The sequence below is a fragment of the Bacillus rossius genome, chromosome 15 (genome assembly GCF_032445375.1).
Source record: "Bacillus rossius redtenbacheri isolate Brsri chromosome 15, Brsri_v3, whole genome shotgun sequence".
Taxonomy (NCBI): domain Eukaryota; kingdom Metazoa; phylum Arthropoda; class Insecta; order Phasmatodea; family Bacillidae; genus Bacillus; species Bacillus rossius.
In genome coordinates this window covers 27,325,607-27,350,535 of record NC_086342.1, presented here as the reverse complement: position 1 = coordinate 27,350,535, position 24,929 = coordinate 27,325,607, and the positions used below count along the sequence as shown (strand labels likewise).

The window sequence follows — 24,929 nt, the reverse complement described above, 5'->3', positions numbered from 1 at the left end:
CACCAGTAACATGGTAAAACCCTAAGAAGAAATATAAAGTTTGCAAGGTCAGTTTTTTTCTTCATACCTGCCTATTACCATTCCCCAAGATATTGTAATTTAACAAGTAATTATGGAAATAAAATTACAATTGTATTTATTCTAGAAACTTAGTTTTTGAAACAAACATTTAAAGAGTTGAATGTTTCAATACCATAGTTAATATTTTTATTTCTTGTGTATTTATTTTTTTTAATTTTTAACCCTCCAGACATATATTTAGATTAGAGGGGTATATTTGAGGTACTCTATGAGATACAGATTCAAATTCAGGATTCACTTTCGGATTCAAATTCAGGATTCGGATTCGAAAAAATTGGTATTTGCCTATCACTACTTAAAATTAAAGAATTTTAATTTAATTTAGAAAACAACTTTCCATACACACAGCAATAGCCGCACTGGTTTTTTTTCTTTGTCTACAGACGTGTATCTCCCTCCCGCTCGCAAGCACTCCCCCCCCCCCCCTCCATGTTCTCTCCCCAATTTCCCCTCTGCTGCTTGGATGTCTAGAGGAAGCAAAGTCAGCACTCGGTTCCCTTGCACTGTGTAACCCGTACGGCCAGTCCATTTCCTGCTTTGAGGATCTTACTGTAAAAGGTTGTTATGAAGTCAACATGTTTAAAGCACACAGTCTATGACAACAGATTAATTTGTAGTACACGTGGGTTTCTTGTCGGTGCAAGGGAAACATAGCGCTGGTCTGGTCCACCAGTCCAGCCGTGTGGCTTCGGGTAAAATCGGAATTTGCAAAAAAGATATCAAAGCTCAGAGTTTTGATACAATAAGTGGTCAACAGACAATGGATTGCAGCAATTAAGAGCTGAGTGTTTTTTTTTTTTTTGAAAACTAATAATTATGCTTAAATACATAATGTATTCAAATAACAGACCATATATTTTTTTTAAAAAAAAATTATTCCTCCTGAAAGTAGCAGAACCAATCCAACAAATTCTCTCCTGGTCTATGTTGATGAGAGTTTAAAATCTCTAATGACCTCGCTCTGAACAAGACGTTAAGCTCAAATAAGATATCTCTCGCCCTAAATAAAAAAAAAAAAAAAAAAAAAAAAGATTGAATGATTTATATATATATCAGCATTTAAAACTATAAAATGTTTGTACAATATTTTTTTCATCGAAAGTACTTTTAAATGTGAAATAAGTTTTTTTTACTTAGTAAAAAATTATTTGAATATCTGTGGTACATTTACCCATAGCTAATATTAAATAGTTAAATTTTTTTATGTTTTGAGTCCATACCAAATTTAGGCTTAAGAGACTATTCTCGAATCAGGGAATTTCATGTTTCATTATAATTGACTTGATTCAAACATTTTGTTATGGCCATATTACACTGCCAAATTCTCATTTCCAACAACTTCCAGTAAAGTTGGTCAATAGTTGTTACCTGGTTCCCACTACCAAGTTAGAAAACTGAGTCAGCAGAGGGCCACAACTTACAGATGCTTCATGAATTGTGAGAGGGCTGCTGAGACAAAAACAGCAGTAGAAGTAAAAGCAAAGTTTGCAATGCTTGTAGTAACTGAAGTAGTCTACTTAATGTTTGAAGATTCTGAAGTTGAGAAGATTTTAGTACTTTATTAAAATACAGAACGATAATAGGAGAAAAGCTTGTGATAATTGAAGTAGTCTGCTTAATGTTTGTGGATTCTAAAGTTGAAAAAGAAGACATTGGTTTTTTTTGTATTAATATAATGAAAGAAAATATGAGAATGTGCTGGTAATAGTATTTCAAGCAGTGTGCTGAAAGTTTGTGGAGTCTGAAGTTGACAGAAGAATTTAGTATTTTACTAAAAAAAAAGAAATAAGAGACTGTACTTGTAATAATTAAAGTAGTCGGCTAAATTTCTGTGCATTCTGACGTTGAGAGAAGACTTTGGTACCTATTTTATTAACACAAAGAAAGAAAAATAGGAGAATATGCTTGTAATAACTGAGGTGGTGCATCAAAAAAAAAATTAATCTTTGAACACAAACTGACCAACATAGGTAACACTGGAGTCATGAGTTTAGCTGTGATTGTGATGTTTTTCTTCTTGGATGGCGAGCTGACTCCTGCCTCAGTCTTTGTCGTGGCTTTGGACAGCACGGCCCCAAGGTCACGAGACGTCTGGAACGCCTGATAAGCATCTGGATGTACAGCTTCCAGTCTGAAACATCACTCCCACACTCTTACACGAGTCAATTCCCCTGAGTTTTCCCTGTCTCATCTAGCTTTCTGTCCGTATCTCAATGATATTCCTGGCAATATTACGCTACATTTCATTATTAAAACACATTTCAAAACAAATATACATAACATAAAGAATTGACCATAAAAGGCTTTCCTACACAATTTAAAGTTTTCATATTATCATTTCCATCAAAATTACATAGCAAAATCTGCCAGTATCAAAAAGAAAATATATATTTTAATTGATCAAACTTTTAAATGATGCATACTTATTGTGATCAGTCAAAAAACAAAAGATACCAGACTTTTTCTTTAAATAATACACAATGTTTTCTATCCCTTCCCTTTAATTAATGTTGGTAAAAATCAGATACGGAATATTATCAACATACAAATTTTTAATTAATATGCATATTTACGTTTTAAGATATTATGATACTTAATAAAAAGAAAAATTACTGATACTGTGTTGGAACTATGATATTGTCATTTTTGCTGTGTTATCCAAGTTAAAACACCATTTAAGTACCCTGCATTTTCCCTGTTTGTGGGAACCCTAGACTCAATACAATAAATGTATGTAATGCAAAATGTATGTATTTTCAAAGTCAATTTTATAAGGTATTTCTTTAAATGTAACAGCTCACTTTAGAGACGGTGTCAGCACCTATCACACACATGAAGTGTAAAAAAACAATATGTGGAGAAAAATGCAGGACATATCATTAGACATTTATTTACTTAACTGTTCAAAATTATCCATTTGATTCATTAGAGTTCGGTAATTTTTTTTTTGTTGACAGTATTACTTTTGTAAAAATTTATTTCTGTGTACAACTCTAATCTGTATCTTGGGACATCCTTTGATGGATATTGTGCACATTTAAAAAAATATGTTTCACACACTTAACAATTAGTATACTAAGCTTCACTTGAGTAAAATGTTCAAGTCACCCATTGATATTTGTTTAATTTGGTGAAATACTCATATTACTATGTGTTGCAGTATACATAAAAATAAAAACAAAGATACCTATAACTGATCCTCAGCCTGATAATTGACAGTGTACTGATCACACACATATTTGAATAATCACTATAGCATTATAATGTAGGGTAAATTTAAAACTGATGTGTTAGTAGGTAATTATACAGATACAAGGGCCATTCAATAATTAACGATACAAATCGATGTAGAAATAAAACAGTTTGTAGGAGGAGTTTTGTACTTTCATGACTTACGGTTGGCATCTCTTGGATGAGCTGAGAATAGGTGAAGAATAAAAAAATATTTTGTTTATAACCTCAATATTGCATTTAAGAATGGCGTGTCTGCTTGAAGTTTCCATATTAGTTGAAAAACGTCCAGTGATCCGTTTTTTTGCTTTCTGAAGGTGAAAAACCAGCTAAAATCTTTTTTCGAATGATTTTACAGTAAGGTGTAAAATGCACAAACTGTGGAAATTTTGATAAGTGGGTAAACAGTTCAAAAACGTCGTAAGCATCAGTGACTGACGAGCAATGTTCTGGCCGACCAGTTGAAGTGTCAACTCCTTCAAAACCCGCACTGACGACATTATTCGTGAAGACTTGTTGTGTTACAGTTGAATATACATAGCAAAATAGTTGCAGTAAGTGTTGGCACAGTTCATAACATTATCAGTAACAAGCACAAGTACAGCAAAACAAGTGCAAGGTGGGTCCCGAAAGAGTTAACGCAACAAAACAAGGAAACAAGACTCAAAGTGTGTATACAGACTAGAAAGAATGCATGAAAAGGAAGGTGACCCTTTTCTGAACACAATTTTAACCTGTCATGAAACTTGAGTTCACCATTTCGAACCAGAGACCAAAAGACAAAGCATGGAATGGAAGCACATCAGCTCACCCATCTGAAATTCAGATAGGTGTCGTCCTTTGTGATTATTTGGAAGATCAGCATACAATAAACAGTGCCTACAACTCAGACAGGCTGACGAATAAAGTAAAGTCAGCAATGAGAGAAAAACGTTGTGGATCTTAAAGAAAAAGCGTGATATTGATATTACTACACAACAATGCTCGCCTTCACATCGACAAATTGACCCAAGTATTCATCAAAAAAATGGGTTGGGAGATTCTACCTTATCCTCCCCCAAAGTCTAGATTTGGCTCCCTCGGATTTTCATTAGTTTGGTCAACTCAGGGAGGCATTAAGTGGGAAAAAGTTCACTAACAATGAGTATGTCAAGGAATTGGTGGGAATCTCAAACAAAAAGACAAAGACTTTTTTGCATCGGGTATAAAACAACTAGTTCATAATTGGGAAAGTGTTATTAATATTGGTATGGGTTTATGTTGAGAAGTAGTAAATCTTATATTGTAAAAATACACATTTTGTTTCGCTTCAATTATTGAATGGCCCCAGTATACATTAAAAAATAATCAAGAAATTAAAGAAAGATTACAACATTAAACAAAACTGTCATGAAAAGCTGTAATTGTAAAATATATTTATATTAAAGGAAAAAAAAAATTGGTTGTGTGTAAAGTAGGTTTTCGGACGATATTTTAACGTGACAACATCATAACAAAACATTGATGAAATACTTTTATGAATAAAATTGAATAATTTTTTTTTAATAATAAAAGAATAAATACTTGAAATTATACTAGTAATCAGATTTTTAAAATGCAAGAATAATTAACCTTTGTTGTCGAAATTGTTGTTGTAATAAGCAATAAAAACCACATTAACGTTTCACTTCACTTTATAAACAGTCGAGTGGAAGAGAGATAGATGCGGCGCAAGATTACAATGAGCATAACGGGACACTTTTTCGTGCGTGCAGCCGGCGTTCATCGATTTATTAGACGTCACGTCAAAAATTATTTAATGCTTACATGTGTTTAGGTCCAGCATTTATGCGTAAATCATGCTTCACCAGCCTGATGATCATCTTCAGGTCGTTAGAGGTACATCTGTCAACAAATAAGAGCAATTAGGTGTAATGGATTCAGTCCAATTCAATCATAGTTTAAAACTAGAAGAACTGAAAGTTTTTTTACCTGGGAAGAATTCTTTGGAAGTGCTCAATCTGATCATCCTCTTTGGTAAGTTTGGCAAGTTCTTCCAGAAACTCATCTACCTGAAGGAAAAATTAAAATGAAGTTGAGTTTTCTGACACCGTAGTTTTTCATACCTGCAGTTTTATGTGTATTTATAGTGTGTAGTTTAAACCATTAAGCTAACAGGTGACATGTAAAAGTACAAATATTTTTAAAATTCTTGTAATTCAATATACACAGTAAAATCATTAGTAATATACATGTACAGAACAGAACTACTCAAAGAATAAGAACAAATTAAACAAATTTGGCGTATTTGAAAAATATCAGTATCATAAAATAACGTAATTTTTTTCCCAACCCATTAAGTTCATACATTTTGGTAACAAATTCATGCTAAATAAATTAAATTCAATGTATAGACCCTAGTAAAAATTCATTTTTGTAATTTGAGAACAGTTTTTTCAGATTGCTGATTTGATTTCATGTTTTTAGTTAAGTTTCGGTGCTAAATGGTGTATTAAATAGCATTTTGGTATTATGTGTTTGTTTTTGTTGTTGTTATGTTGACTAATCATTTGATTTTCAGAGTGTAATTTAAAAATCTAAATGAAACGGCTACGATAAAAGAAAAAAAATTACTTTAAAAAAACCAAAACCTTTGCTTTGGACCCGATTTCGACAAGAAATTTTATTTAAATACTTCCCAACTAGTTAAAATTCATTTAACAGTTAATCCTATAAAGTTTCCTTTTGTCTTTGTGAACTTTGGTTCGTGCTATCTGCCACAGGTGGGAAGTTGTTACACATTTCCGTTCCATGATTTCCGTCGCATTCACAAAATTACTCCCACAAAATGTTGTATACCGAGAGCTAAGATGTTAAAACAACAATAAACATTAAGACCCCAGTGGCTAGCCAGTCAGCAGAGTGACTCTCTCTCCGAGGCAATTCGAATTTGATCTCGGACACATTCTTTCCCAGACCCCCCGCAATCTTCGAGACAAAATGAATGTCACTGGTGGCCTGCTGTTACATCACCAAGATGTGGATGCTTGACCATCAGGAACATATTTTATAGTTTTACGACATGTTTTAATTGCTGGGTACCAACCAAATTATAAATCACTTCTTCTGATATTTTTATATGCTTTTTCCTTATATTTTACTTAAAATAAAATTATAGATATTTGTTTTACATTAAAAATATTTTTTAAAAATCAGTCACTATTGGGGAAGAAAAAAAAACATGTACGCAAATCTTTCAGTATTCGCGAGGGATGTGTAACATCTTACCTCGATAACGAGCAAATTCATCTGTTTTTCATTTTGCAATTAGATTGATAATACGAAAATCTGATACAAAATTTAATGTAGAGTTCCTAAGATAATGCTAAGTGTGATAAATATATACGCAAATTGATTTTCACTGGATGCGAATCACCGTAGTTTCTGCACCCGCAGATAGAATTTCTTGCTGGAGAAGCTACATCAACTATTGAATAATTTGATAAAAGGACCAAAATTAAAAAAAAATATATATATATATATATGAAATGGCCCTGAAAAAAGTGAAAAAAGACTTGAAATGAATACCAAACCACAGCTTTAGACATGATTTTTCACAAGGAATTTTAATAAAATATTTCCAATTTTTTAAACATTCTTATAAAAGTTAATAGGTACTATAAAATTTTCCCTTTGACGTTGTGAATTTTTTTTGCGCCATCCGCCACCGATGGCAGCACTGTGGTTATACATTTCCGTTCCATGCACTTTTTTTTCCATTCACAAAATTTATTCCTACCAAATTCCGAATACAGAGAGATAAGATGTCACACATCAAAATGAGATCAAAATAAAAAAAATATGAAAAAGCAGATTCTGATTTTCTTCTCTAATTGTATTCTCACTAGTCTCACCTCGTAGAGAGTAAGTGCACTCTTCTTCACCGGCTGGCAGTGTTTGCTTTTCTCGAAAAAAGTGCTGACAGTCTCGGCCACGTCGCCTTTCTCCAAGTCCTCCAGCATCTCGTCCTGGTCGGCTCGAAACAACTGGGACAAAGTTATTTCAAAATTATTATTTATTTATTTGTTTCTTGACTGTCAGAGTTATGACAAGGTATTGGCAGGGACACCTGTATTTCGCGAATACAATTTCGTGTCAAGGTATTTCACAAAATACTGTAGCTTTTCTCCTGTGGTTATTGGCTGAGGTCGGTGAGAGGCGTCGTCCCGCTCTTGACGGGGCCAATGAGAATGTGGTCACCGTACTGCTGCACCCTCACAATTTGCCATGACTCTTAGATAAAGCTACAGTGTTTTGTGAAATACCTTGACATGAAATGAAATCGCGAAATACAGGTGTCCCTAGGTATTGGAAGCAATCTGGACACAGCTAACACCCAATTGAATTTGTTAATGATACCTTCAGGCTCAATGATTTGAGTGTTTTCAAGTAACTAAATATTTACTAGACTAATAGCCCTTTATTAAGTAGATAAATTCACATGAAATTACAGCCAGGAGGAATTCAGGAGTGTAAGCAGAATTTCATTGTCCGAGGAGGCCGGGGGGGGGGGGGGAGGCTTAGAACTACTTTTCCTGCTTTTTGCTTTTGAATTCTTTCCTTTTGTTGGTGGAAATGATAGATTTTGTTGGATTTTGAGGAAGAGGGGGGTAAATAATGCCCCTGGGGAGAATTGAGTATTTCAGTAGGACCTATACAAGACCTACATCTAGTTAATGAAACATGAAGATTTTGCAGAGGTAAATTTACAACCATATTACTCACAAATGTCCAAATTCCTATTCTATGAAAAATGCACTTTTGCCTGATTCTCATGGACCCCTCAAGTGATTTTTAAATATATACTTCTGTGTTTAAAATTTTTCTTTTATTTCATACCTTTATTTTCAGTTACTTGTGAACAGAAAAAAAGTCATGTCTGCAGAAAAATTTGTGTTAAACTGAAAATTAATTATCATTTTTGGTTTGTAAACTCTCTCGGGATGAACACAAATGAGTTGTTAAAAATGGTAAATGCAAAACTAATTTTTGTTCAAGAGTTTTCTAAGACACAGTTTTTCAATGCAAAAAAAATTCAACAATATTTCAGTTCGAATAGGAGTACCTACGGGATTCCTACAAAACTACTTCAGTCAATTTCTCCAAGTTATCCCTGTCCCAGCTAACATTTTTTTCCCTGTCTGATCAGTCTGTCAGAAAGAAAAATATTTATTAAAACACATGTCAAGAAAAAACATATTGTGCAGAACTGGCTATAAAATGTTTTCCTGACAATATAAAGTTTACACTGTTATCAGTTCCATCAACACTACAAAGCCAACACTGCCTGCCTACTGACGAAATCTAACATATTTGTTGACTCAAACTTTGAAACCTAGGTACTGATTATGCTATAAATTAAAACATGTTTTCCTTACCTTGTGTTTAATTAATATTAGTAAATTCAGATAATTATTTTTAACAATTTAATAGTTATATTTAAAATACATTAGATAAATTAAAAATACATTTCAAGTTGGAGATACTACATTAAATGAAAAATTAATGATACAATTTCATAACTAAGATAGTCTCAAACTCACTGTGTTTTCAGGTATTTAAGACAGCTTTTCAACTGCCTGATATTTTTTGTAAATATTCCTGGTCGGTAGAAACTCTGAAGCATGATAGGTTTTTGTTACAAAAAAAATAATGGTGCAGTGAAATGTTTTTATCCGACATTCTATGGATAAGCATGTTCTCTAATCCGCACATGACCTTTGCCACTTGCATGCCTGTGCACAATGAGTCCCAACAAAAAGTTAAAATTTTATCATATGTGATAGATTTATCAAGAGGTAAATGTATATTAGTAAATTTGGTGTGTTTGGAGTCCATTTCAGAGTAAGTAATGTAAAAATGAGCAAATAAGAGATCAATTGTAAACAAGGGATTTATTTGTAATTTTTACAACTCACCTGATCAAAAACATTATGTTATGGATTTGCTGCACTGTCAAATTTTCAACCTTAGACTTTGCAGGGCTCTGTAACGGAGGTATGACATATTGAAGAGTGGTATTACGGGGAGGAGGGGGGGGGAGAGTGTCTAAGCAGTGTACGTATATTTTACCCCGCAAACCAATCCCCCTGAAAAAAAAAAAAAAAAAAAAACTCTTTAAAACAAATTTTTTTAAGCCTATCTGAAACTTAAATTTTTAAATCATTTTGCTTATTTATTTTGAAAATTTTTTGTATTATTTCCTTATAATTTAATCTTGAGTTAGTTTTATAAATTCTTGCAGTCAAAATTTCCTTTAAAATCGCATTATTATGCAAGGAAAATAAATCATGAACTGAAAAATTATTTGACCAACACTTTTAATTGCACGGTAGGAAAAAAAACATAAAAATTTTTCTTTTCCCAAATAATGTCCATAAATTTAGCAACAATATTAAAAATGAGATGGGCCAGCCTGGGGTCCAAACAGTAGCATTTCTGGCTGTTGTCTGTGTCGCCTGGTCCTGTGGACGCCCCAGACTGATGGTTCAGAAATTCAGAAACAGTGTTACCTGTTTTCCAGAGGGTAACATTTCACATCTTCACATACAGTGAACTCGTTAAATACCTGACTCACTTTCGATAAGCCGGCATGGAATGTGCCAGACCAAATGCTTTTCACTGTACTTAACTTTGTAATTTCCAAAGATATCTTTTTATTTTTATTTTGACTGTACTTTTTTTTAAAATATTTTGTGCAGTAATAATATTGAGCACTAATTAGAAAGTTTACTTAACAATACAAAATAGATATGGCTACTAATGGTTAATATAGCATTTATACATGTAAACACATTATCTTCCAGTTTTTATAACGGACGCTAAATCCGGACCCTCTCACTGGACTTGTCACTATGTCACATTATATATTAATGTATAACTTTTATATCATCGTTTACAACTTAGTGTGGCCCTAAGGAATGACGTCGACCAGGATGTACGCTTAGGGGGCATGTATTTTTCGCGAAATAATCTGATCGCTAGAGACCTGTAAAATTCGAGATTTCAAATCCCTAAAGGATAGACTCCATGATCCTCTATGCACTCGTGCAAATTACATCTGCTGATTGGTTACCGACTCGTAACACCTGTTGACTGGAATGATTGTGATTCGCTAATTCTTCTGTTAAAGATTTTTCATTGGCCCAGAGTCCTTCAGATAAACTGTGGCCCAATCACTGAAGCAAAATAATGTCAAAAAAATTTGGACTCTATCCTATCGCGAAATGAATCTGCGAATTTTACAGGTCTCTACTGATCGATGATCACAGACTGCAATGAAGTATATCCGTGTTAGCGATCGCTTCCTTGTGATTGGCGGCCGTCTGCAAGAGAAATCATTAATTACCCTGTTCGACCGGGCCATTCAGGAAGCGTTTGCTTCCACACCGGCGGTGGACATGCGCCTGAAGTAACAAACCCAGCTGACCACGACACACAGACAATGCTACAAAAGATTTAACACACAAAGCTGGTCTGGAAATCTTTCCCGCGCAGAAATGCACGGCCTCGTGTGTGATACACCACGACCCCACGCATGCAAGTCTGTATCACGGGAAGCCTTCATTTCACAGACAGGGACGAAACTAGAGGGGGGCAGACGGGGCTTGTGCCCCGGGCGCCGCATTTGGAGGGGCGCTGAACTGGCAGAGTAATTTATACTACATATATTTACTTCAATATTGTAGTGTTAGAACAAAAAAAAGTCGAGGGCATTTTAACGGAATTATTCATATTGGAAGATATATAATATTTAAGATAATAAAAATGATATTATTCGCGTACATTCTAACTTGCGATGGTACGGTGGTAACGGGTATGTACATACCACTGAATTTTGTTAGGTACAAATACCTTCTAGATTGTACATCTGACAACTCTGCCATGGCCCTGTGGAAACCATGGAGGGAAATCCCCACCCGTCAATTGTTCACAACCCAGTAGGGTCATTCACCCGGGAGTATCTTTTCATGTGTGTAGCATTTCTGTTCTCTCAGTTACATCACTTTTGCTATTTGTGAATATACCATTTCGTTAACTGTTTCAATCGTGTTTGACAATCGTGTTTAATCTCAAAACATGTCAAAAAAACCGTCTGGTGCAGAATTCAAAAGAAGAGCCAAAGAACGAGAAAAAGAAGCTCGCCAGTCTTCGTCCTTTTTATCATCTTGGCTTAATGTCAAAGACGTTAATGAAAAAGGTACGTTATTAACTTACTTGAAAGAAATAAGGTAACAATAAATTGTTTTAAATGTTACTTTCTATTTTATTTTTGTAATAGAAAAGTATTGCAATAGAACTTAAATAGGGCCACCGTTAAATCTAATACATAATTTTGAACAACATTTTTTAAGTTCGTACGCAAACAAAGGACATTAGTACTTTGCTGCGCATATCTGTCTACCTGCCTATTTGCCGGTAATATATGTTTAATTCAACGCTTTGTAAAGCAAAATTATGTATGATTAAACTTGATATTTATGTGTATACAATTATTGTACTATTTTGTAGGTTTTTGGGTAATTAATAATAACATCCTTGGAAAAGCGGTGATTTGATTATTTTGTATCATATTTTTTTATATCAATGATTTAGCAGACTGCATTTTGAGAGAGCAAGGTTCACTATAAAAACTCAAAAATACTGGATGGATTAGCAATAATCTTAAGATACCAGTTCGGTAGCCAGGATATAAAAATATTTTTATGGAAATAGGATCAAATAGACCTCTGAAATAACAATTATAAAAACAATCCCTTTCGGCACAGCCTAAAGACGTATGTAGATTTCGAAGTAATACATATTTACTCTGGAAGTATTTTGAAGACTCCTATAAACTTCCGGAACATTTTAATTACTTAATGTACTTAAATTATTTATGTTCTCCAATATTACAAAATGATCGATTGAATATTTTTTCATTTCTAACTCAATGTATCCAGCATTAAAGAGCATCCATTTTCATATTATGTGTCAGCTAAGGTACCTAGGTATTTTTTTTTTACCTAACACTTTTTTTTTTTCATTCCTTGCACTAAAAACGTGGTCATATAAAAATTGTCTTTTCACCAAGGATTATGATAATATTAAGACGGTTTAAAATAAATTCGAACAAATTTGATACTTATTAAGGATGTTTTGAATTTTTTAAACTTTCAAAACCTGTGTATGCGGTAGTAATTCGTTTCATGAAAAATTGTTTCAGCCAAAGTTTTCGATGAAGTTAAGAATTAATAAATTAATTATTACGGATTCGATAGTATATAGGTATATTTAAAAAATATAATGCCTCTTTTTTTAATTTCAAACCATGTTACTTGCAGTAATACTTGGTCAGATAAAAAATTATTTTAATAATAGTTTTAGACAATATTTAGAAATTTAAAAAAAAATAGGAATGGATTTGTAGTGTACATGGTTGAAAAATATTGTTTATTTTCTTACTCCAACCCCATGTTTTTTCAACTCCTTGCAATAATGGTTTGAATCATAAAAACAATTTTAATACAAATGTTTTAGATTAAAATTATGATTTTCAAACAATTTGTACCGATTTAATAGTGTGCCTACTAAGGGAGTAATGATTTTTTTTTGTCTTTCAACCCCTGTTATTTTCCGCCCCTTGCAGTAATGGCTGGGCATATAAAAAATAAATTTAGACGAAGCTTGTAGAAATATTTTTAGGTTTTACAATAAAAAGTAATGAATATAATAGTGTTAATGGTACGAATTTTATTCTTTTTTTAATTTCACCCCTATTTTACAACCCTTTGCAGCAATGATTAATCTTATAAAAATTGTTTCATACAAAGAGTATAGGATTTACGAGCTCAAATTATAATTTCAAAATAGTGTATCAATAGCTTACACAGAAATCACATATCTAGACTTACTCATTGATCAAACAAGTCTAATTACTTTGGTTTTGTTTTGTAGGTGGTAGCAGTAGCAGTAAGGATCCTGAAGAACATTCAATTCAAGAGGTATGTGTAACTGGAACAGAGAGTGAGCGGGCAAGAAGCCATCAAGAAGAACTTCAAATTCCAGTAACACAAGCCATCAATGAAGATGAGTTCCAACCATGCACTATATCTGAGCAGTATTTTACGACTACTGTTGGAACATCTAAGGCATTTTTTTTCGGATTCTACAATTCCAGCAAAGGACCTCGTCCAGGGTGAGCCTGCTATTCATTTTGATTTCAGAGACCCCGGAAAGTGGCATGCAGCCCTTTCGGATACAGAAAGATGATTTATAGTATCAGGATTATTGAACGAGGGGAAGGTAGAACCTGATCTAAGTAACACCTCATGAGATGGAAGAAATTTAACCAAAGACTGGTTCTCCAAAACATTGGCTGGTGGTCTAAAGGTACGCCGAACATGGCTAACATACAGTCAATCAAAAAATGCCTTGTTTTGTGTACCATGCAAACTTTTTTCCTACATGTTTTCTGAACAAAAAGTATCTGTTTTGGCCAAGGAAGAAGGTTTCACTCAGTGGAAAATGTTGAGTGAAAGGATTCCTGAGCATGAAAATTCACTTAACCACAAAAAGTGTTTTTGCTCGTGGAAAATATTGGAATTATCCTTAAATAAATGCTCTGGTATTTATAAAGAGCTGCAGGATCAAATAGCACAGGAGGAAACACACTGGAGAGGAGATTTGTATGTAATAATTGATGTTATTATACATTTAGCAAAACAAGGTAGTCCATTAAGAGGTTCTGATGAATCCCTAGACTTTGGTGACCCTAGATGTGGCAAGTTTTTAAACACAATAGAGCTGGTATCTCATTATCATCCCCAAATGAGAGAGCACATTCTCCGCCATAAAAAGGGGCAGGTCAGCTACTTTTCTCCTTATATCCAAAATGAATTTTTAGATATTATCGCTGGAAAAATAAGAGAACATATAGTTAATGACATCAAAGCTTCTAAATACTTTTCCATTATGTTTGACTGCACGCCCGATCTAAGCCATTTTGAACAAATGTCTGAAGTTCTTCGTTACGTGAAGATCACCGAAAATGGCCCTGAGATAGTGGAAAATTTTCTTGATTTCATAATAGTTAGTGAAAAAACTGGAATGGCTCTTTCAGAAGAGAATTTAGAAAAACTCAGAAATGATAGATTAGATGTTAAGAACTGCAGAGGGCAGTCATATGATAATGGGTCAAACATGGCTGGTGTGTACAAAGGAGTTCAATCTCGAATAAAAGAAGTAAATAGTTTGGCATATTTTGTGCCATGTGCAGCACATTCGCTAAATTTAGTTGGGGCGAATGCTGCTAGCTTATCACCAGAGGCAGACTCCTACTTTGGCCAACTTAATTGTCTCTAAAATTTCTTTGCTTCCTCCACCAATAGATGGGAGGTTCTAGTGCAACATGATCCCTTATCTCTCAAACTGCAAAGCAATACCAGATGATCGACTAAGAGAGAAGCTGTAGCTGTAATATATAAGCATCTAGACAAGATTATAGATGCTTTGAATGATCTCGTGACCAGCCCAATAACAACAGCTGAAACAAAAACAGAAGCAACTTCTTTTCTAAGAAATGTCAGAAAGTTTGAATTCATTCTCCTGTTTTTGTTATAGGGAACTAAGCCGCATTGATATCGTCAACAAATTATTACAAAGAGATTACATCACTATCGATCTATCAGCAAAACATATTAACCGTCTGATATCAGAATTAGGATCAGAAAGGTTAAATAGTTCCACAAACGCAATCAGAGAAGCGAAAGAAATAGCAGAAAAGCTTAACCTAGATCCTCATTTCAAACAAGTAAGGGGAAGAAAGAAAAAGCGGATGGTTGATGAAAAGGGTGAAGATGAAAGCTATGAATTCTCAGAATAAAAAAAGTTCAGACTGTTGATTATACAAATAATATATCGGATTCTGAGTGAACTGAGACAAAGGGACGAGCTGGCGATAGAAGTTGAAAGTTTTAAGTATCATGCCTTGGATATAAGCCCTAATTTGAAAACAGCTTTACCAGCAGATCTTCTGTCATTAATATATAAAAATGGGCTTGAAGACGCATACCCCAACATAACGACAGCATTGAGAATGTTTTGCATAATACCAGTCTCAACCGCCTCTAATGAAAGGAGTTTTAGCAAACTAAAAATCATAATAAATTACCTTAGAAATTTAACAGGTCAGCAACGACTAACCAACCTGAGCATCATATCAATAGATCACTAGTTAGTTTCATAGCTGTCTTTTGAGGGCATTGTAAAAACATTTGGAGCCAAAAGAGCCCGTAAAGTTAAGTTTTAGTTCAAGCTTTCTGTGTGTGAATTAATTTTTTTAATCAAAATTAGCCAGTAGATTAAGATATTGTGTCAAATGTTTAATTATGATTCCCAAGATAACAACTTGAGTGAAATCTTTTATTCATAATGTTAACTATATTTATCATAATCAAATATCCTGTTCTTTTTGTCGATTCAGTCCACACATATTGTTCTGTCATTTGATGATAAACTTTTCATTTTAATTGCAGCATTTATGTAAATATTGTGAAATTATATATCAAACATGCTACTCTTAAATTACATGTAAATTAAGTATCTTAGACATAAGTGGGTATTTTATCTTGTTGTAAAAATGAAATTGCTATAAATAAATACATATGTTTGTTATCTAATTAATAAAACATATTTGTATTTGTGGAATTCATATGTAGTGGTAATATGATGACATGTTGTCGGTAAATTTTCTTTGTTGATTTGGGGAAAAATTAAAAAGGGGGGGGGGGGGGGGGGGGCGCCAAGATGAGATGTTGCCCCGGGTGGAAAAATGTCTAGTTACGTCCCTGTTCACAGACGAGAGAGCCACACCCCGAAGTTCATGCTCGCTTTTTCCCCCCCCGTTCTATCTCATTGTATAAACCGGTGTGGCATTAAATTTTGCGGTCTATCAGGATAGGTTAGCTACATTATAAATACTTTAAAACATTGTGGATGGTTGGTTACATTAGGTAAGTACAGCTACATTACAAATACTGTAAAATCATTTTATGGTTGCTTAGAAAATAACTTTTTAATATGTAGCTATCAAGGGCTATGAAACCGTTTACATGATTTCACAGTATCTTTAATGTAGCTATCCTAACCAAATCAACCGTCCACAATGTTTTAAAGTATTTAATAATGTAGCTAACCTAACCTAATTGACCATTAGTTATCATGAGATGTCCAAAATAAACATTCACGGACACACGCCAAACAATAAAATATGGCGACGTACAAATAAATACCGTTGCCTTGTTTATGGTCTTTCCTTTTATCAACAACGCCATATTTATTTACAATGAACAAAAAAACCCGAAGATGCACGATCGGGGGTTTGTCTCTCTCGTCAGTGAAAAAGAAGGCTCCCCCTGTATCGCCGGAGCAGAGGAACACGGGGCTGGAAGGGGAAAGGTGGGCTGAAGGGGCGAGACGCACCCTGCTGAACAGCTTGACGAGCTGCTTGCTCTGCAGGTTGTATACTCGCTTCACGTGTCCGGGCAGCAGCAGGCGGCACCACAGCAGCAGGTCGCCCTTGAAGCTCTCTGCGGACAAACCACCAGGACACGTCACACCGCGGGACTTTGTACTTATGTCTCTTTCATTACACAGAGGCATTTCAAGTATTTTTTGTTTGTGCTTTAATGGTGATTGATTATTATTACTTTGGGTTAAGTTTTATGCAAAGCTGAGTGTAGTATGTTTTATTACTATTTGTTTCATTGCAATTTACTTGATCACTTAAAGGTAACATGCCTAAGAAACTAATAATTAATGAAATTAATATATATAGTTACGAATTGTATTTTTTTAATGTTCGAAATTTGGCCTTTAAACGGGTGACAAAGGGTAAATTTTGTTTCACCATAAATATTAAATGAATGAAAATGTAAGTGTAAAATTTGCATCATGTTAATTAAAATCAAACCGGCGTGTGTTTCACGGGGTTTTAAGCTGGCTACTTCAAGAAATGAAAGCGTTGTAGACTGAGTGTGATTTTAAGAAGGTAATTATGTAACCTCGAATAGATTAAATTAGGAATTATACATATTTAACAGACTTGCGCATTACCACTTTATAAAATGTTAAATATTAATCGATTTTGTTATTAATTTAATATTAATTTCAACATATATTTTATAGAGTCTATTTCTTTAATGAAATCAACGGGAATAAATCACATACTTTCATTACAATACTAATATATCATCAATTCCATGATATTTTGCGAGCAAAACCACTGGTCTTAAATACACATTCTCCATTGTTTGCAATAAAAAGAGTTGTTCGGCTCCAAATAGTGTTACAGAACTCAGGTCGTAAGTACGTTTTCTCATTATTTATTTATTCATAAGTACCCTGCAGGCGAAGTCTGCCAGGTGGAATTCTGACACATACTGTATTAGTTCACGTTCGACCGGCTAATCTTCACGCACGGACAGACACCGCTTACGCACGGACGGACACACTACGTGAACGAATACGTATGGTCAGTATCGGAGCTTCGAGAATGCGGGTGATTCAATGAAAACCCGTATTTATCTCTCACACCCCCCTTCCCCCCCAACCTATTTTCGCGATTTCAATCGGTATGTGGCTTCCGCTCATTCTCGCCCATTCATAAAACTGCTGCCAAGGTTCCGACCAATTGTGGCGCTTGAACCGTAACGCGAATCAAGATTGGATGAGGACTACGGCTCCTATCCTCTCCTCCCCCTCCAACCCTCCCGGTCTCCTAAGAGTTCCTACGACACCTTCTTGGTTGATGCGGAAGGGGGAGGGGGGGGATACGAAAGCCAGAGGCCTGCATCTAAATTTGATTCGAGCACTAGGTCAGTATGCCCACTATTACCCTAATTGCGTTTTTATTTGAACCTTTTAATGGGATATCGCCTGAGATGTCATTTTTATAGTCATGTTAGGAAGGATAGCTAAAATTCTTAGCAGTGATAAAACTGTCATACTATCCACACAGTATCATCCACGAACGAACGACTAAGTAAAAAAGTGAATTAATAATACCTATTTAGTAAAAACATACAAAAATAATACCATGTTATAGTAAGGTTACGTGTCAAGAGAATGGGAAGAGAGGCTATCTAGGAAAATGATAAAGAGTTGGAGTACACAGGAATATCAAGGAGGATGTGGGAATAGCAGATAGTTAAAGGAGTGCAGGAGACAGGAGAAGAATGGAACAGAGAGAAGGAGGGAGGAATGATGCAGGGAAAGAGGAAGATGGAGTCACTTTACTTTGCTGACCCGGCCACAAGGGACGAAGCAGTTGAGGATGATGATGATGATGATGATGATAATGATAATGATGATGATGATGATGATGATGATGGTGATGATTATGGTGATGATGATGATGATGATGGTGATGATGATGGTGATGATGATGATGATGATGATGATGATGATGGTGATGATTATGGTGATGATGATGCTGATGATGATGGTGATGATGATGGTGATGATGATGATGATGATGATGATGATGATGATGATGGTGATGATTATGGTGATGATGATGATGATGGTGATGGTGATGATGATGATGATGATGATGATGATGATGGTGATGATGATGATGATGGTGATGATTATGGTGATGATGATGATGATGATGATGATGGTGATGATGATGATGATGGTGATGATTATGGTGATGATGATGATGATGATGATGGTGATGGTGATGATGATGATGATGATGATGGTGATGATGATGATGATGATGATGATGGTGATGATTATGGTGATGATGATGATGATGATGATGATGATGGTGATGATGATGATGATGATTATGGTGATGATGATGATGATGATGATGGTGATGATGATGATGATGATGATGGTGATGATTATGGTGATGATGATGATGATGATGATGATGATGATGGTGATGATGATGATGATGATGATGATGGTGATGATGATGATGATGATGATGATGGTGATGATGATGATGATGATGGTGATGATTATGGTGATGATGATGATGATGATGATGATGATGATGATGGTGATGGTGATGATGATGATGATGATGATGATGGTGATGATGATGATGATGGTGATGATTATGGTGATGATGATGATGATGATGATGGTGATGGTGATGATGATGATGATGATGATGGTGATGATGATGATGATGATGATGATGGTGATGATTATGGTGATGATGATGATGATGATGATGGTGATGATGATGATGATGGTGATGATTATGGTGATGATGATGATGATGATGATGATGGTGATGATGATGATGATGATGATGATGGTGATGATGATGATGATGATGATGGTGATGATTATGGTGATGATGATGATGATGATGATGATGGTGATGATGATGATGATGGTGATGATTATGGTGATGATGATGATGATGATGATGATGGTGATGATGATGATGATGATGATGATGATGGTGATGATGATGATGATGATGATGGTGATGATGATGGTGATGATGATGATGATGATGATGATGATGGTGATGATGATGATGATGATGATGATGGTGATGATGATGATGATGATGATGATGGTGATGATTATGGTGATGATGATGATGATGATGATGATGGTGATGATGATGGTGATGATGATGATGATGATGATGATGATGGTGATGATGATGATGGTGATGATGATGGTGATGATTATGGTTTTGAATATTAAACTTGAATTTTAGGAATAGCTCTTAAATAAAAGTATATATATGCATACTTTAATCAACGTGGTGCGTCAGACAGGATCTTTAGGGACCCGCCTAGACAGATGTGTATCTGTGTTAGTGAGGCGGGATGATCTGGTGCTTCTAGCGCGGTGTCTCCTCTGGACTGGCGCGCAGTCTTCTCGTCGTCACAGGATAACTGTGAAATTTGAGCGGTGACCCTAACATTGTATGGCGGAGAAATTAAGATAAAGGTGTAATTCAAGTACATTAAGTGCTTTCAGGAGTCTGTGCCGGTTGATTTATGGATAAAGATTACTCTGAAAACACGTCTTTTAGCCATTTTAACTCTTCCAAAATTACAATTCAAAAACTTTATCCGGAAACAAAACTACTTATCGGCCCTCAGCGAACTATTAAATGCTTTTCGTACGCAGACCCCACTCGGATATCTTGAGTAGTTTTGAAATCGCGTTGTTTTTCCTGAAGCTCTGCGCACTGTGTGTGTGCCCGGCTAGACGGCGACCTTAAGTAACTGAGTTTTATAACGGTTAAAAAGTGTCCTTTGATAATATCCACACGTTTACTTTATCAACCTTGTTACAGGTTCTAATAAGCGATGCACCTGTCATCTTCGCTGAGGTTTTGTCGCCATTTTACTTTTGTGTGTGGAGATGGGCCTTACTTGGGGGGAAAGGGGAGCTATAGAATATCCCCCAGAGAAAAATAGTTATTCAGGGGCACTCCTCCAGGAAAATTTTAAAAATAAACTCTTTTGCAGAATGTTTTCAAGTCCTCCTGGTACTTGAATGTGGACGATGTTTTTGCTAATTTATCTCAATATTTTTTTTTTTTTACGAAATAAATATTACGTTAGTGTAACACAATGAACATGGGTCTTAAACTGAATGCCAAACATTTTAAATTAAATGTAGCTTCGGTAGTAAAAATGGCCAAAGACGAGCGGAGCCTTGGTCGATCGCCCGGCTTTGCCCTGGCCTGTAGCCGCCACTGTTGGTGATGTCTTGAGTGTCTGATCCTCCACGCCAAAACCACAACTGGACTTGAGCGACGACGGACACTCCCCCCTCCCCATCCAACTGTCACTCTTATTCCTTCTCTCGATCTCGTGAAGAACTCCGAGAGGGGTCGTTACCACAACGCCGAAATACCATGGCGCCGAATGTCAAAATTGACCACAACGCCGACAGCTATAAAACTGCTGTGTACCACAACGCCGAAATAACAACTGAACGAATTTGTGTGTGTTTCTTAAATGTACCTTAACGCCGAAATACCACAATCAAACCTAACCTAACCTAACCTACCGTAATATAACCTAACCTAACTTAACCTAGCCTATCCTAGCCTAACCTAACCTAGTCTAACCTAACCTAGTCTAACCTAACCTTAGTCTAACCTAACTTAGTCTAACCTAACCTAGTCTAACCTAACCTAGTCTAACCTAACCTAACCTTTGTGGCAGTCCTGCAATTACATTTTTCGGCGTTTGTGTATTTCGGCGTTGTGGTAATTCGGCGTTGTGGTACACAGCAGTTTTCTAGCTGTCGGCGTTGTGGTCAATTTTGACATTCGGGGATTATAGTTTTTCGGCGTTGTGGTAATTCGGCGTTGTGGTACACAGCAGTTTTCTAGCTGTCGGCGTTGTGGTCAATTTTGACATTCGGGGATTATAGTTTTTCGGCGTTGTGGTAATTCGGCGTTGTGGTACACAGCAGTTTTCTAGCTGTCGGCGTTGTGGTCAATTTTGACATTCGGGGATTATAGTTTTTCGGCGTTGTGGTAATTCGGCGTTGTGGTACACAGCAGTTTTCTAGCTGTCGGCGTTGTGGTCAATTTTGACATTCGGGGATTATAGTTTTTCGGCGTTGTGGTAATTCGGCGTTGTGGTACACAGCAGTTTTCTAGCTGTCGGCGTTGTGGTCAATTTTGACATTCGGGGATTATAGTTTTTCGGCGTTGTGGTAATTCGGCGTTGTGGTACACAGCAGTTTTCTAGCTGTCGGCGTTGTGGTCAATTTTGACATTTGGGGATTATAGTTTTTCGGCGTTGTGGTAATTCGGCGTTGTGGTACACAGCAGTTTTCTAGCTGTCGGCGTTGTGGTCAATTTGGCATTTCGGCGTTGTGGTATTTCGGCGTTGTGGTATTTCGGCGTTGTGGTATTTCGGCGTTGTGGTATTTCGGCGTTGTGGTGCGTCCCCCTCCGAGAGATGAACCGCGCGAGCGGAGTTGCACGGCGCCTTCTATCCTCGTGACGTCACAGACCACGTGACAAGCAGCGGCGCAGAACCCCAGATGGGAGAGGCCCCTTCTTGTCCCTGGAGCTGGGCCGAGCTGCGCATCACAGTTCAAATCATTACATTCTGGTCTTACGCCACTGCTAGCTGATGATGACGACCGCAATGTCGACCGAAACTTCGGCGTGAATTATTCGCAAAGGACGCACGGCCTACAACCCAGAAGCCGAGCTACTTCAGACGATGGCCGTGAAAGCATGCGGACATTATTAACTTGCGCTGTATTTATTGCCACGGAGAAAAAAACCTGAAGAACGGACAGAGAAGAAGGTTGAATGCACAAGGACACAAGAAAACAAGCCTTAAATCAGTCGATGTCAAATGTTAAATGTGCAGACAACGCAGACGAACAAAGTGGACTGAAAACGACGAGAATATTGAAAAAAAAAAAAAAAAGTAAAATATAGACAACTAACAACTTTGGACAATACAGAGACAGACAAATAAACCCAATCATGATACTGAACAGATAATCTGCACAACACGGCGAACGCACATGCGAAAACCCAGCGAAGACATGAGACAGGTATTTCGACAACACAGCGACAACAGCACAGACCAACACGGAAGATAGTTTAACGTGACAAAGTCAAAACAAAACATTGATGAAATGATTGCATACTTTTACGAATAAAATTGAATCATTTTTATTGAATTATCACTATTTTGTATGGATACAAGGAAGGAGTGAAATGAAATCTACAATTTAATTGATAAATTTACTTTTATTTGCACTCATTAATTCAAATATGTTTATTACTTTAACGAAGCGATTATTTTAACTATAACTTTTATACTTGTTTGCTATTTAACTTCTTCCAATCTGTGTTATTCTGTTAAGGATAGGACGATGATAGGAAAAGTAGGAAACGAATGGGAGTGTTTCAAGTTTAAAGTGCCTCGAAAAAGTCAAATCGATGGTTGTTCCAATCGAGTGGAAGTGAGATCGATGCGGCGCAAGCGAACAATGAGCGTAACGGGACACAGGGTAACGGGACAATGAGTAATCCTTTTTCGTGCGTGCAGCCGGCGTTCATCGATTTATTAGACGTTGTCACGTCAAAAAACTGTGGCCTAAACCACTATAGATAACTCTACAACTATAGTTAGCTTCTGTGATAGTAACAACAATGTACGCGAGACGGTGTAAACTCTACGCTGAAGCCGAATGCAATGCATCGGTGAAATAAACGTGAGATAACCTGAGAAAACTCCCCTCCCCGGCCAAGGGTATTTCAAGTGTTATGTGCTCTTCTTCGCCCAAATAAAATTTGAAAATTCACGTTAATTTCACATGAAGTCAACAGACGCGAAAACTCTAAGGTAACAATTTTATACAATATAAATTTTTGAATTTTTTTTAAAATAAAAACCTTCAGTGACCTGAACTGGTAACATTTCTAAACCCACCTTCAAAGCACCATACGACAATCTGTATTGGGAAAGTAATTTGATCAAGAATACTTTTTTGACAGATCAATAAAATGTCTGACAGGAAACGGCTTACTATAAAAATTGTGCCAGGGACTCCGTTGAGTACGCGCAGGGCAATCAAACTGAGATTCGAACCCGCACCGTCCAAGTCTCTCACCTCGCGCGACAGAGAGAGAGAGGGAAAGAGAGAAAAACGAAGAGCTAAGAAGAGGGGGGAAGAAGGAGAGAGAGAAAGAGCGAGAGAGAGAAAGAGCGAGAGAGAGACTTAAAGCAAATAAAAAAGAGAAAGAGAAAGAAATAGTAGGGAAAGAGAGATAAAGAGAAATAAAGAGATAAAACGAGAGCGAGAGAGAGAGAGTTCCTTGACCCGGTGTAGGCTTCGGCGACGCGCCAAATGGCAAATCTGAGACAAACAGTGACGAAAAGAGTGATAGTGGAAAAGGGTGGAGGGGAACGGTAGGGGCGTGACAGCCGGATACATATTTCACGTAACATTGACACACTTCGAATGGCCGAGCATATGTGTTACGTCACGATTGATAGACTCTTATGCTTGGCCTCTTAAGATCCATTGGAAAAAAAAAATGAAGACATCAAACACACCGAATAATTTTGGGCGGATGAAACCGGATCTACGTTCTGCGTGAACTTTACGCCTAGAAATACTGACGCCCAAGACGCGGTTTAAGGCTGGGTTCCCAATTAAAAAAAAAACACAAGCGAGTGGATATCAGGCCAAGCACACGGCTGTACGCACGACCTGTGCTAAATGGGTTCACAACTGAAATCACACAGTCGGTTTCAGCCAATGATATTTCGCGCTGCATCCCCTATCTGTTGGCAGAGTGTTAGTAAATAACAACATTAACTACCAAAAACGATTACCCCACGATATCTGACTAGCCACAGTTTTTTCAGCATTTAAATTAACTTGGGATGTGTGAAATCTTTTAGTTCACCATCCTACCCACGAAACAATTTTTTTTTTTTAAATTTATTATTTACATTAATTGCTAGTGAATCTTTATAAGCAATGGCAATAATTAATGTTTAAAATATTATAATATTTGGTAATTATAAACAGTTCTCTAGTCCCGCCAAAATTGC

At 36.1% G+C, this 24,929-nt stretch overlaps 1 protein-coding gene across 2 annotated transcripts in view; it reads right to left on the bottom strand.

Moving 5' to 3' along the window:
• The window catches only part of LOC134539682 (DNA ligase 3), a 454,246-nt gene that overhangs the window by 87,109 nt on the left and 342,208 nt on the right, over positions 1–24,929 (bottom strand). For both annotated transcript variants that reach the window (XM_063381877.1, XM_063381878.1), the window contains 5 exons: positions 16,813–16,919; positions 7,206–7,337; positions 5,284–5,363; positions 5,119–5,196; positions 2,044–2,212 (listed from right to left, as the gene is read on the bottom strand). In XM_063381877.1, coding sequence (XP_063237947.1) covers positions 2,044–2,212; positions 5,119–5,196; positions 5,284–5,363; positions 7,206–7,337; positions 16,813–16,919 — 566 coding nt within the window. The remainder of the gene's footprint in view (positions 1–2,043; positions 2,213–5,118; positions 5,197–5,283; positions 5,364–7,205; positions 7,338–16,812; positions 16,920–24,929) is intronic.